General features: G+C 35.9%; 1 protein-coding gene across 40 annotated transcripts in view; it reads right to left on the bottom strand.

The window, feature by feature from the left end:
- Nucleotides 1-15,235, bottom strand: part of ANK2 (ankyrin 2) — a 328,177-nt gene that overhangs the window by 23,106 nt on the left and 289,836 nt on the right. For all 40 annotated transcript variants that reach the window (XM_072335041.1, XM_072335035.1, XM_072335029.1 and 37 more), the window contains 7 exons: nucleotides 14,966-15,170; nucleotides 13,115-13,211; nucleotides 9,490-9,718; nucleotides 7,035-7,160; nucleotides 4,977-5,099; nucleotides 3,959-3,991; nucleotides 1,946-1,967 (listed from right to left, as the gene is read on the bottom strand). In XM_072335041.1, the coding sequence (XP_072191142.1) occupies nucleotides 1,946-1,967; nucleotides 3,959-3,991; nucleotides 4,977-5,099; nucleotides 7,035-7,160; nucleotides 9,490-9,718; nucleotides 13,115-13,211; nucleotides 14,966-15,170 (835 nt within the window). The remainder of the gene's footprint in view (nucleotides 1-1,945; nucleotides 1,968-3,958; nucleotides 3,992-4,976; nucleotides 5,100-7,034; nucleotides 7,161-9,489; nucleotides 9,719-13,114; nucleotides 13,212-14,965; nucleotides 15,171-15,235) is intronic.

Raw genomic sequence — 15,235 nt, 5'->3', positions numbered from 1 at the left:
AGCCAGTGTTAGCAAACTGTCAGAATAACATTCAGTTAACATGTTTTATTTGTTTATTATTGTTTTTAAATTAATGATCAAAATAAGTAGCCATAAATAATTCTGCAATAATCTAAAATATGATCAAATATGTTGATATCTGAATCAGCTGCAAACCGGCATTTCATCAAAGGGGATTTCACACCTAAACAATGAAACAAACATCATTTGGTTTTGAGAGGCATGGTCCTTTCCTTGGAACATCCTCATTGACAACTAATGAATTGACTGAGGAAGGAGAAGACAGAAGAAAAGGAGAGAGAGGAAAAAAACTGTGAATCAACTTAGAAGTGATTTCAGAGTTTTTTAAAAAAACAATGTAATGTATGGCAACCAAAAATCAGACAGTCACACTAGACACATACATACAGTTTATGTAAGGCAAGTTATTTCCATGCAAAGCAAAGGTGTTGCAAATGCTTCTGTGTATGTAGCTTCAGTTAAATAAAAATAAATAAATAAACCAACCAAACAAACAATAGCTTTAAAAATAATCTTATAAATTAAAGATAGGTGAAAATATTATGAAATATACTGTGGTGAAATATTTATTTAATCTGTACAACCAATAAGCAGTAAAAATTGAATGTGGGTCGGTCCTGGTATGCCACTGCTGACTACTGGGAATGTTTAGTTTCAGGAGGGAATACTAGAAAATGTGCGTGGAGCAGAATGAAATAGTAGAGCAACGAAGCAGTTTATGAGTAGTAAACAATGCTTAGAAATTGTACATTTCATTTTTAACAGGGCAGTATATCACATAATTCTTGATACATTTCTGTGCTCCAGCCTACAAATCAAAGAAGTAATGCAAATAAGAAGGTAGGCAATGCCTAATGATCTGCATTTCTTTGAAAATTAACCCTAGGGTAACTGAAACTCCATTCTGCTGGCTTGTACCATGGTGTGCACTTTTCACCTTGAGAAAACTGGTTCTCCTGCTGTAAGTATTAAGGAAGTAGCACAGAAATCACATATTTTAAATCATTATGTATGTTATTTCCCACCAGGCTGTTAGCTGTTTTTGTCAGCCTGATGTCTTTTTGTTTTCTAGCTGAAGAATTTCACCTTTAGAAAAAAGGAGGTCATAGCAGAATGGTTATCCATTTGATCTGGGTGACCCTGGTGCTGTTGTCTTTCTAATTAGAACATGCATATACTACGTCAGGAATAAACAAACAGCAAAATGCAAAGTAGAATAAAGGCAAGAAATTGCACTTTAAACTGCAAACAAGACAGTCACTGTTTTCTCAAATCATTTGAAAAATGACATGCTCTTCAATTTGAATATAGATTTGTTTAATTTATGTCTTCATTGAAAGAGATCTTTGGCAGTGTCAAAGACTCACCCTCAGTTTCTAATAAAAATGGCCTAATTCTGTATATACAAAGGGATTATATGCTGTACCAAGCTTAGCTTTCAGCCATATATTTCACCACAGTAAAGGGCAGGAAGGGAGGGTTAAACAGCCTGATTACTTTTGGCAGTATCACTTTTTTGCATGCTTATATTTCATGAGTTTAATGAAATATATTAGTATACTAAATTGTGTTTTCATTAAAAATGATACTGTCATTTATCTCAAATGGTAACAGTGTGTATCAACAAATGGACAAGAGAATGGAAGGATGAGCATTCATACAGGCAAAATAGCAATAGCAGGATCACTAGGGATGTCAAAGGAAAGTAAGTATTTAGATAGACTTACTTGTTAATTTACACATTAAAATGCATTTAATTGGATAGCTGCTATGTTATTATATTGCTTTCTGTTACGTTTAAATGTATTGATGCTATTAGCAATAGCAGTTAAAGCTTAACTCACTTTCATGCTTAACTGTATTCTTTACCGTCTTTCATACAAACTACATTATAATATTTTTTAAAGTAAAAAGAAAATCTTACTTTTTTCTGAAGTCATATCAACCTGGAAGGGGAGAAAAAGAAAAAAGAAAGAAAAAAAGAAAAAAAAATAAATAAAAAAAAGGAAGATGTAAAGGTTGCAATATAGTAAACATATACAAAGTCACCAGTGAAGTAATACTGAAGTGAGGTAATATGCTAAGCACTTCATTTCATCTACTAGACTCGTTCGTGGTGGTAGTACGACTGAAAACTAAGCTTTGCTGTAGTGCTGATAAACTTGGGGCTAAAGCCTCCAAGCCATTCTTTAGTTGAGTGTTGGAAATGCCTGCTTTCATTCAAAAGCATTCGTTATAAATGTAAATGCAATATATTTTCTAAAGTAAGATGTTACTAATTCTTGTTTTTCCAGAAATGGAAAATGAATGTAGATAAATCACTGTACAACATATGTGGTCATACATGTCTTGTAATCACTTAGGCTGATATCTTTAAACTTCACATTTAGGGTAGTTTAATTTTCCTTACTTTAAGTCCATTGCAATTAATCTGGAATTATGTCAGCATATGAAATAATATTACTAAAATAAGAATGGATAAAACAAACTAAAAACTAAAAAGCAGCATATCCCCTGCCAGTAGTCAGTTGTTGCCTTTTTGCTCTTTAGTTTCTTAAATAAAAACACAAGAAATCATAAAAGATCAGACAAAAATAATTTTCTAATATCCTCTACATGTTATTTATGGGATACAGGTTTATCTCACAACATTTGGGGACTTCACTGGAAATGCATAAACAGCTTTATGGAGACTAGAAGAATTAGTTTCATTCTTTCAAGATGAAACTGAATGATCATCTGCTAATAAATGTTTTGTTCCTAATATATATATGTAGTGGCAATTAGCTTCTGATAGGAGACAGGTATTAGGTGAAACAAGGAAGTTACAGATCTACAGCTATTAGTGCTTTCCCAAAAATACTCAAGCTCCCGCTTGAATGTATTTATTAAAAATGTGACCACGTTTTCATTTGACAGTGCCTGTATTTCAGCACTAGAATTGTACTGATATTTATTTTTTGTAATGATAATAGAAAACTGCAGTCCATGCAACAAAACTTCTGAACTCTGTTCTGCAGTTAATTGCAATTAACTTTGAGGAGCGGGCTAGTCTCACAGTGCTGCCACTTCTTGTTTGCAACAGCTGAACACCCTTAAAAATGTGGGGATGCTTTTCCTTATGTTACTCATTCATGAAGGGGTCAGACCGTAAGAAACATTTGTAACTGCCAGAACACAGCTGGCAAAGCTGGCAGCTGCTCATATTTCTCCATTAAGGTGCAACTCAGTTTACATTAAAAAAGAAAACTACGCATTTTACTTTGGGTAAATTTCCTTGTAACTTCTGGGTTAACAATGAATCTGTGCTAGACCCCATTATCCAGTTCATATATCTGTAAGGTCCCATCTGTTGATGTTATAAATGGACAAGGTTCTTGAGCCACAGCCCTTTCAGTTAAACATGCAGTGCATATAATTGCAATGTGGTTGCAGATTCCTCACAACAGAGAACTGACTGATGGAGATATCTGTGTTTAGGTCTCTCTGCCTCCACTAGAGGAAGCCTGTTCAATCTGTACATATGGGGTATTAATGAAATGTATGCTATATCAGTCATCCTCTGGCTCTAAGTATTTCAGATCAGTCTGGCAGCAACATTATTTTTAGAACCAGAAAATTAACCCCACTTTTGTTGTTATTGAGGAGGAGAATATGCACTAAATAAATCCACCTACACGATGCTCTTCAGAAGGATAATTTTTAAATGCTTCAGTTAAGAAATTTCTTTGAAGGGAAAATATACTAACAAGCATTTGTCTAATCTGTGTAAAACTTTCATTTTAATTTGGGGAAAGTGAGACTTGGTAAATTCCAAAGTGTGACCGTGAAAGATCCTTTTAAGATCCACAGAGATGTAATCTCCCAAGGTGCATCTATTAGTTGTATTTTAACAGTAAGTACAAGCAATGACATGCACCCGGTATAGCAACATTACCTCTTCTTCTTGTTCTTGATCTGATTCTGAATCCTTTCAGTTCCAAAATGCCATGCAGAAAGGGGAAAACAGAGACGGCAAAATGCAGAATTATTAGAGAGGTAAAGAAAAAAAATACTTCTGACAACATGTGAACATTTCTGATAACATTTAGCATTTAGAAGACTATGCAGTAAGTTTATGCAATGGATTTCATGGGTGAAAAGTGGCAATGTGAAACAAAATGCTACAGAACCCAGCAAATTGCAAAAAAAAGGTGCTTCTTGGTGTTACACTTAGTGATGCTTGTTTGTCATGAAACTTGACATTTATGCATTCACACCTATAAGCTGAAGTGTTTAAGAAGTTACTCATTTAAATTGAAAATAGCTTGAGACACATCATTTGTAAATCATACAAAAAAGCTGTAATACAATTATATTACATGATAAAAATACAGAGAAAAAAACACAATAAAAAACGCCAACACCACTTTGGTCAAACAGCCTAAGATGTTTCTAAAAAGCAGGTTGCTCCTAAACTGACAAAGAATAGTAAAAAGTAACCTACTTATCATGTGATGGCAATAAACTACCTTTTCTGAAAGAAACAAGAGTTTCTTAGTATCTGTTCTCTTCCAAACAGAAACCAAGGGCACTTCAATGAGATTTCAGCTGGTCCGGAGCCTATTATTTATAAATGGTAACTCACAGTAGACTTTTCATCTCCTAACTGTTATAACAATACTCTGAAGAATACAATCCTGTGAGCAGTACTCTGACATCTCTGCAGGTTCTTGACAGCTTAGATCAGATGAGATGTAAGAAGAAAATTTGGTGTCAAAATCAGCATGATGTTAAAATAAATGTAAGAAAATATTTCTGGCACTGCCATAACATTTGAACCAAGAAATGGACAGCCCTTGTACTGTGTATTTATTCTTTAAAATACACGATTACAAAGCTTTAACAGCATTTTGCCCTCTTACTTCTTCCTCAGTCACGATACAATGCTGATTACAATATACTAGTATAATTACCTTTGTGTAAACAGGTAAAGTGATGTTTAAATTACATATGGCTTGATGAACAAGACCTCTTGTGGATTTTGGCTCCTTCATGAATGATAATCGCCCACAGGGTTCTTGAGTGGTATCTCGCACCTGGTGGAACAAACATGCAGAAAATTAATTAACTGTTTTGGTTTGACTTGAATTAATTTCTGGTTTGAACTGCTCGCAACACTTCAAATTATTCAGCAGGAACAGGATAGAAAAAGTTCATGTACGCAGAAATATTATATTCTGTGCATTTTTTCTCCTATTTATTTGTAAACATACATGTAAATGTATTTGTGTTAACGCTGTCTATCATTGTCTTAAAAGAACGAAGATATTCTGGTATGGTTAGCCTTCCGTGATAACTTAACAATACCTGCTGTTCACTGAAATAGTCCCCAGACTTCATGGTAGACAGACTTATTTTCTATTAAAATACTAAATAAATCAAGTCAATCTTCCCCGTGTTTGTGCCGATACCAACAATAAGTCTTTGCTCAGAATTTGGTGTTACATATCGTGTTTGTTCATTTGCCTGCTCTTTGGCTGAGGGGCTGTACAATAGCGGGAGATGACACTTGAACATTATATTCTGCAAAATGTTTTCTCAAATCCACTGATGAATTTTATTCTTACAGTGAAGAAGTTTGCTGGAATACACTCACAGGTGTGACTGTTACAAGCTGCAACTGGTACCACAGCATGTCATATTTTCAATTATGCAGTGAATCAGAAAAATGTGTTTCACAGCTGTTAGCAGGAACAACCTCAGCACTTAAGGGAATGGTAATGTACTTTTAGCTTTCATATAAAATGTCAAGAGGATTAAACACAATGTCACAAGAGAAAAAACAGAAAGCACTACCTCATACACAGTTTTCTGAGCTGACAAAAATGATGCAATTAGACAAGTGTGTATTATTTTATCAGACTGAAAACACTAGATGCAAAGCCATATGTGCTGCCATAGAGTAGTAAACTACAACAAGCTGTAAAATGCTACTCAGAAGGAGAAAGTTTAGAAGTTGTCCAGCAGCACAGAGTGGATTTAATTAAGGAGGGATTGAGCTGACTTTGTCCAATTTTTTGAAGTTTCCATTCCTAACGTATCTCTCTAAAACTGTTCTACTTAATGAGTCTGTTGCAGCCAGGCTGAGCCAGCAGAAGAATAACACAGTTTGCTGGAAAAGGCACTTGAATCTCTCTGTCCAAAAGAGGAGGCAGAAGCACTGCTCCACACCTGCTCTCTGCAGATCTCATGAAAGCAAAGGAGCTCTGTGGTCTGTGGTTTTTGCATCACTAGCGCTTATATCTGGGTACAAAACATTGCTTCATTTGATTTGAACTTTTTGTTTGGTTGTTTTAGCTTTTTGTTTTGTAGACTTTAAATTAAAGATTTTACAACAGTATAGTAGCGTACTGTGTGCTACAGTAACACAATTAAATGACGGTTCAAAACTAATTCACTTTTCCTTTGTTCTCAAAAACACAGCAAAATACCTAAAAAGGACCCATAGTTTTCTTACAAAACTTCCAAGAAAGTTTTTTATTGCTACTGAAGAGAGTATCATAGCTGAAGAATGACTGCATCTCCCTTTACAGTCATAACCGTATTTACATACACCTGGTGTGACAGTCATAGTGGGACAGATTTTTGTCAATGCTTACATCTTTGGAATTTCTTTTTTTCTTCTGCAATGTACCAAACCCTAAGACAGAAAATCAAACACAACTAACTAGTCAAAGCTTTAGACTGTACGTAGAGAGCAGGTATCACAGAGCTACCATTTTGATGTCTGAAAGAATACAATTGCCACACAAAAGCTGAGACACAGACAATTGTCTGTAAAGCCAAATTTTATGGAATTTCTAGTGCCTGTTTCCACACATCTAGAAGGCTCTGTCTACTCAAGTCAACATTTAATCCACTATGAGAAATCTGGACTGTTCAATCTGTGAAGCTTATCACAAATTCCCAATCAGGCAAAAATAAAATTATATATATGTATATATGACCAATAGCTCATATTATAACATTACCTTAACAAATAGAGGAAGTCTATTTTCTTTGAAGGCAAAAAAGCTGAATATATGATGCTGTCCACTCTTAGTCAGTGGTACCAAATTGCCAAAACAGTCAACATAGATGGGTTTTCCTTCTAATACCTATTGGAAATGAACAAGAAACAAGGTAACAATCACAATCCTGAGGTTAGGATTCTTCAGCCTAGTTCTACATTAGTTGTTTAGATCAATTTCTTAAATTTCTAAGGCTCGACCTGTCAAGAGTATTTGCAAGGTTAGGTATGTACAGTCACCACATTTCAGATTATTAAATTCTAACTGGAATACTTCATCAATTCAGTAACACTAGTGTGACACTATAAATGGCCAAATATGCATTCAGTGTCATAAATCTGTGCAAATTCTCAATTTCTACTTTATTGGTATTTTTAATTGGATCTAATTTTAGCATAGTTTGCTAATATGAGCTTGCGACAATAAAGAACCATTTTCTTCAGCGCTCACACAAACAGTCCCAGATGTGAACAATAAGATAAGCCTGTCTGAATATCATGAATTTTCCGAGCACATTCCTCAACGATGTAAGAACTTTCCAAATTATGTTATAACCTATGAGTTTAATCTATTAGCAAGCCTGTTGCAGTACACAAAGTCACTGTGTACTGGTATATCATATTCATTTTGACTGGATTTGTGAAAGTTGAGAGCTTTTGAAAATCAGGCCTCTAGCAAATACCTCTCTGAAATGCCCATATATTGATGCTGTGTACGTCTTTGGATTGCTCTTTGTGTGGCCCCTCCACATGTTTAAATCTCATCTTAACAGTTTTGGAGCCATTTCCTTCAAGCTGCCAGCACATCAATACCTCATCATTACTTTCCAGAAATTCAGCCTTGTCATTCAGTTTTATGAGCCTATATTCTATCTAGCTGCTCTGCACAACAAATGCCTGTCTAGCAGAACAAATTTTTTTCAAGGTGGAGTTCAGCCATGAAAAAAGAGATGATGCTAAGCAGAAAAATATGCCATGAATGCAGTAAATGTGTTTTCAGTTTCTCATTTCTTCTGAGGAAGCTGAAGGAGTCAGGAAAATAAAACCAAATCAACATTTTAACAGGCAGTTTGTTGGATTCCACATTAGAAAAACCTTCACTTTTCAGGATCATAAATGAATCTTCTAATATTTGTTAACAAATATGCTGTTGATTGCTATTTCAGTTACTAACGTGTATTTATGGAGCTACTGGCAGCTGGCTTTTAACTATCCTTTTTGCTGTCTACCATTTTCGCAACACCCTGTTAGTATCAGCTTCAGGAAGCATAACTGTTCAACAGATAACACCACCCCAAATCTCACCTTTACTTAGATACTGCCTCTAAAAAAAAAACAAAACCCTATGATAATAACTGAGAAATGGAGTCTCTTGGCAGTTTGATACAGAGCTAATGAAAACTTACTTATGCAATCAATGTGAATCATCACAGAAATGACCACTATGTACTCAGGGTTAGTGAGCTATCTGCAGCAAAATGTCAATTCACATCTATCACCTCATTGTTGAAGTGACTTTCGTGAGCCTTAGGTTTTGCATAAACCCTAACCTATGCAAAATTTGTACAGACTACTTTTTTTTAAATAAAAGGCACACAAAATGCCTTCTCCTGCTTGCACAACTAGGCCGGTGTTGTTCCCCCACATAAAAGTAGATTCCATACATGCTGCTCTAACTCTGAATCTTTGACTTAAAGAAATGCTGACCCCGACACTAGAAGAAAGAAGAAAGAACAGCTGGCCTAAATTGTAAAGCCCAACTTTACGTTATTACACCATTTCCTAACATACCTGACCCTAGTTTCTAAGTATAACTAACTGTTTAACAAGTCCACCATAAAAAGCTTACTCAAGAAACAGAATTCTTTTAATGCAGTTTAGTTATATACATTATTTAAGTCTTAGGCCTAACAGAGAACTCAGACTCAACCAACCTACTTCCTCTCTCCTTAAATCTAGCTTACTATTCCAGTTAATTAATTTTTTTTTAATGATTATTTTCTGAGGACACACTTAATGCCTCCTTAAAATGTCAATGATGCTACAGAGAAAGCAAAGAAAGGAGTTCTGCCAAATGTAATCCCTTTCTGATAGTGCCTAACCAGATGACTGGATTTCCTTATGAGTGGAACACAATCTAGGCTGATCCAAGAAGATGCAAATGCCCAAATGCTGACTATAGATTTCAGCTAGCCCTGTGGACCAGCAAGTTGGTAATGGTCCATTCATTTAGTCAGTCACATCTGGCACCTCTGTGCTCCCTTGCATGTTACCACGCCAGGTGACAGTGCATCACAGGAGTATTTGTTAGCACTTGTATTTCTCAGTCCTTGTTCCAAACAGCAGGCAGAAAATATTAACTTAAAAAAATTAGCATTAGCAAATGCAGAAAACTATTCAAGATTCATGTACAGTACCTCGACATCCCTGCTTCTGGCAACTTCAGCAAAATTTTCTTGTTGTTCTAGAGTTTTATCCACCTTGTCGTCTGTCATGCAAAAACATCTTAGCCGTGCTTCAATGGGATCATGTGATTTGGCAAACACCACAAATTTGGCCATGTAGGGGACACAGATAATCTCTCTATACACTTGAGAAGCAAAAGTAACAGATTCTTGTGTCTGTCGGCAGTCAATTAACCAAAATCTGTAAAATAAAAGGAAGAGTTGAGTAATCAACACAGAAAGATTTAAGCAACAAAATTATACTTTTTCCATTGTGGCAGCATTAGGTGGTAATTAGGCCATTTAGTTGTTTGGGTAGATCAGAATAAAAGAGAAGTAGTTATCATTTGGGGTGAATAGCTTAAGACGGTAACCCTCCTCTGCTTTAGGAACTTGAAGCAAAATGTACTGCAAAAGCATTTCTGCCAGAACTTACGTTCCACATACCAGACACAAAACCCTCCACAGGATCTCTCGTTGCACAAATTCCAAGCCATTGTTATTTTCCAAATACATTCCCAATTTTTAATGAGGAAAAGGAGCCCCAAATGGTTTTAGTATGTGTTGCTAATGCTTCAGTCTCTTCTACTTCTAGAACCTCCATCTTTTATGGCTGAACTATTATGATACTTTCTCTAAAACATTTGCTTTTTTCCTACCACCTAGCTTAGAGGTTAGCAGAATATTTCTTACAAACAACATCAAAAACTGAGGGTCTTCTAGATGAATATAACTGATTTTGTTCACAATGTCCCACTGCATTCAAAATCACAAATGACTCTTAGGTGAATTCAGAGACATTTAACTTTGATTTTGTGCTGTTTTAATGCATATTGAAGGACACCGATACATACATACACATATATTTCTGTGCTTGAGTGATTTATATTTTGAAGGTCCTCAAAGAAGGTGCATCCAAGCCTGATTCCTACTACTCTCACTTCCCAGAGGCTGTAACCACCACTGACTCACTTTATATTTCTGTTTCACTGATGACATCTTTCTTTTCAGTGTGTACACATCTTCCATAATAATGGTTCCTAATCTCTGACATACGCACCACAAGTCATACATTACATAACAGTATTCAAAGCAACAGACAAAATACTACTAGAATGAATGACTGCCTCTGCATGGTGTGAGAAATGCTTACTGCCAGGGCATGTAAATCAAACCTCAAACAATAGACACATATCGAATGTAGAACATTACTGAAGATGTGGATGCTGAAATTCATGTCTTAAACTTCAGCTTCCATTACACGTCCCCTTGTGTCAAAAATGACCCCCTCCACTGAAAGCTACAGAAGCTTTATCCTTTCTTTGGGTAATTCAGTCCAGAAAAACATTACCCAGCAACAACAAAAAAAGGCAGAGGTTCTTTATACCTTTCTTAAGACCTTAACTGAATTGTTTTTTTGTAAGGATAACAACTTACTTTCATTTTAAAATAATTTGTAATGATCTGTAATTTTAATGATTTTATTTTCTAATCCCCAAACATAAAATCAGAATTGCACCACTCATTTTACTTGAGAGGTCAAAGCCACCTCAGATACAATCTACAGGGAACATATCACTTACTGTAGAATTCATGATGTTATAACCTACAGCACAAACCTTTCAAGTGTGATTTCTCTGGTCTTACTCATATGCAGTTGAGTAATAGAAAGTAATATTATGCTGTGCTTATCTTCAGAACTTCAAACAAACACACTGGTTAAAAAAACAGAACCTGACGGCATTTGAAGAGAGAAAGCATGTTGGGTACATAATTTATAGTTTACTTTTTTAGCATGTGGGAGAACTATGCTCTGCTGGACTCAAACTGGAGAGGCTACATCCTCTGAGAAATCACCATATGCTAAAATCATTTTCTCCTGTACACCAGTGGCTCGAAAGCCAAAGCAGACACTAAATTAAAACAACAAAAACCACTAAAAACCTCACAGTTGAGCTAATGGAAAACATCTATGTCTCAGACTTTGCATTTTAATTCACATATATTTTAGGCAAAAAAAACTGTTTCTCAAGCACAATTTTTCTCTTACAAACAGGGGAAAATAATCTGCATTATTACTGTTTTAATTAGGCATAGACACATTATTCTAAGTAGCAAACACTTGGGTACCAGCTGGTTCACAGCAGGGCACAAGGCTAAAAAAAAAAAAAAGGGTAGATTTACTTTTCGACCAGGGCATAAGTCAAGAAATTCAAGTTAACTCGTCCCTCAGCAAAGAAGGTAATTCTCTGACTGTAAATACATGAAAAATCTAGTTTCCTTTCTATCTTTAACAGTATTTAGAATCATATTTGGGTTAAATACTGTCGAACATGCATCTGGATAACAAAGTAGATGTGAAACTCATTGAAATTTCTAAATTAGACTCAGGATACCTAACACTGCAATAGCAATCAATTGTAATGCCACCAGGGAGATTAGGAAACATCCACCAGTAGGGTCTCTAATGAGCTGTAGTTCTATAACTTGTCACCCTCACTCTGGCTGTATTTCATGCGCAGTCTGCTGGGGACTTCACAGTTTTACAGATTTTGAACTCTCTGTCTCCAAATCTGAATCTTAAATTAACCTTTATTTTCTCCCTTTAGAACACGGCAGATTGCAGCAGATGACAGCTAAAACAGTTTAAGATCTCCCTCTTGTGGTTTTTAGAGAAAAAAGTGCTTAACTGAAGAGAAGCACAGTTGCACTGCAGATTGGATTGCAGGAGCTCAATTCATTATTACGTTGCATATTATATTAAATTAAATCATCTAATTGTAGTACCTGCTATGCCCGCTGAATGTTTACACTGAAGGAAGTTAATTGCTTTTCACGGGCCTACTCATACTTCCAAAGGTATCCAAGATTACAAACCCTACATTTAAAACTTTCTGGGTCTCCAAATGTATTCTCTGTCACAGAGATTTTTTGGTAAAAATTATAGACACAGTAAAAACTAACATACGCTTCTAAAATAAAAACAATGACATTCTGTTTGTCGGCTATCAGAAAGCCAGCAGCTGAATCTCATTACAAGAACAGATGGTTGGAAGACAATCTTCACAATCACAGTTTGGTACACCTACAGGGCTTTCTGCTTGATTTCTCATTTGTTGGATATGCTGAGCATCTTTTATAAGGTGTATAATAAGCATTCCAAATAAGGCATTTCCATTTCCATGGAAATGTTCATGTCTCTGCATCTGAGGGAGAAGAGAGAATCAAACAAAACCAGACTTCTCTGGTTATCTGGAAATTGACCAGTCCCTCAGATTACTATTTCAGAAGAAAAGAGCACGTCATTAACTCATTTCTGGGATGATGTGCAGGTGCTGACTGAGATGAAGATGACATACTCACAGATTTCTTACAGTTCATATAGACCGTATTGCTGACAGCTCTCGCACATCCTGCCTGGACTAGGAGGCTTGGGGCTTCTAAAATAACTGGCCAGTCCACTCAGGGTGCAGTCAAAATATCTATGCACCTTCAACTATACTAATTGAAATTGTTTAAAGGAAATACTAAAATAAAATACAGAGGAAAAAGGACATGCATGTTGAAGTAACACTATATATCTTGTTTTTATAGGTACCTGGCAGACACATTTGTTGTGAAGGAAACACATTCGTTAACAAACGTCAGTGGTGTTGTTCCGGTGATGTCTTCCCATTGGGCAGGGGTGGTTCCTCCTGAAATGACAGTGATTTTTAAAAGAAAAAGACTCCAATATTCTCGCTTCTCAGAAATATTTTATGTTCTTCTGGACTGTGGATTGCTATGCAACCAATAATAATCCCAGATATGCTTTCTCCTTAGGTCCATGTTATTCCACTAAAGCTAATGTGGTTGTAAGGGTTTCCTCTGAGAAGAAAAAATATTCTAACACAAATGATTTTCAAGCAGTGATTTCTGTAGCACAGGTTCTGAAATAATAGAAGAAATATTGGGAGAAGAGAGTTTTTTTTTCTATATTCTTCACAGTTCTGTAGCAAAATTAGCCCAGATACACGTCAGAGAAATGAATATAGTTACTGATAGGGACAGCTACAATTTATTAGTTCTATAACTGAATTCCTCAGAAAGAGCCTGGTTCCAGGAAATATGGAACTATGAAATTTATTTTGCATGTTCTTTGAAACGTGTCTGACAAGCTCCACAGAAGCCCCTGAAGTTAAGATTTGCTCCTCCATATCTCGCTGTACAATTGACAGACTTCTGGATTCCCATCATTCTGTTAAAATGTTTCACCATACTTTGACTATACTGTTGCGAGCTTCCTGTTTGGCCTATGCCAGTGAAAACAGGATACAATCTGTCACCATGCAGTTATGCAGGAATGAATAATGGAGACTAAGATGACATTTTCAGTATCCGCCATTGCTCCATCTTTTGGTGAGGGATGTCAAATTCATTTCTAGTTACCTTAAAATCAGACTAAGCTTTCAGAAAACAGAAATTCTAATAGCCTTTACAAATATTTAGAAAGCATGAGAAGAATTCAGGGAAAATCTGCCTGTAAATTACCAGGACTAAATCAGAATGTTTGTCTGTCCTCTCATATACAGCTGAGTTGTTCGGCTGCCATCGCACCATGCAGCAGAATCTTTAGGCAAACCTTACAACAAGTTGTATCCATTGGTGAACACTACTGTTCATGAAATACCTCCTTTCACCTTTTGGTGAAGCATTCTTTTAACTTCTTTAAAGTTTTCTGGACCATGGGTACAGATTTACTGTTCTTTCACATAATCTATTTAAATAGCTCTCTGTGTAGGAGACTATTTAAATAAGCATTGTTTCACTTTCTTGGAAATACAGATACTTCTTAGTTATGCAGATGTCATCTCTGGTATTTCAGCAGATAATTAACACCTTTGTAGCAAGACTGTAAAAGCACCTCTGCTTGGAATGACTCACTAGCACATCTCAGCGTGTAATGCACTTTAAAACACTGGGATCATCTTTGAAATCAGTTTGGAAATTGACAAAGATGCTTGATGACAACTTTTAAACAGAATAAACACATGTAGCTAATTACTCCCTTTTGAATGAAACTACATATGGCATTAATCACTTCAAAGTTATAGTAAACTTGAAGTGTTTGACCCTAATTATTTTCCCCTGAAGCATACTGCCACCTTTTGCCTGTACCACATTACTGTGCCAGGCAGAGCTTTGCTGGTACTCAAGAGACAGAAAGTGTGTGAGAAATGCAAACACCCAGACTGTACGATTCTGTAACATCTCTTATTAGCCCAAACAACAAACTGTATTTCTGCTATCAATAAATTGATTAGGAAGTCGTGCATTTTTACAGCCTCTCATCTCAGTCAAGCTTTCACCAAACTTTCCATGTGTATAATGAGTTTAATATATTTACCCCACGATGACTTAACATTTCAAGAAACACATGGGAAGAGAAACCTTAGAATTTTCAACCTACCTGTTATACTGCATAGTAACCTTAAAGTGGGTGTGTCACCTCCATAACCATTCATGATCCCATCACTGGAGGCCTTGGGGACAGGAATTGTCATCGTGATGGGTTTATGGAACTTCCTCCTCCTGGGCTCCAGTGTGACTATAGGACTGAAGGTAGCCTTGTTGCCCAAAATCTTCTTTATAAGCTCAGTATGCATAGGTTGAGCCTTTTCAAAGCAAAAAAAAAAAAAAAAAACAAAAACAAACAAACAAACAAACAAAAAACAAACAG

Source organism: Excalfactoria chinensis, chromosome 4, assembly GCF_039878825.1.
Source record: "Excalfactoria chinensis isolate bCotChi1 chromosome 4, bCotChi1.hap2, whole genome shotgun sequence".
Classification (NCBI taxonomy): domain Eukaryota; kingdom Metazoa; phylum Chordata; class Aves; order Galliformes; family Phasianidae; genus Excalfactoria; species Excalfactoria chinensis.
This window is presented reverse-complemented; position numbering and strand designations above follow the sequence as displayed.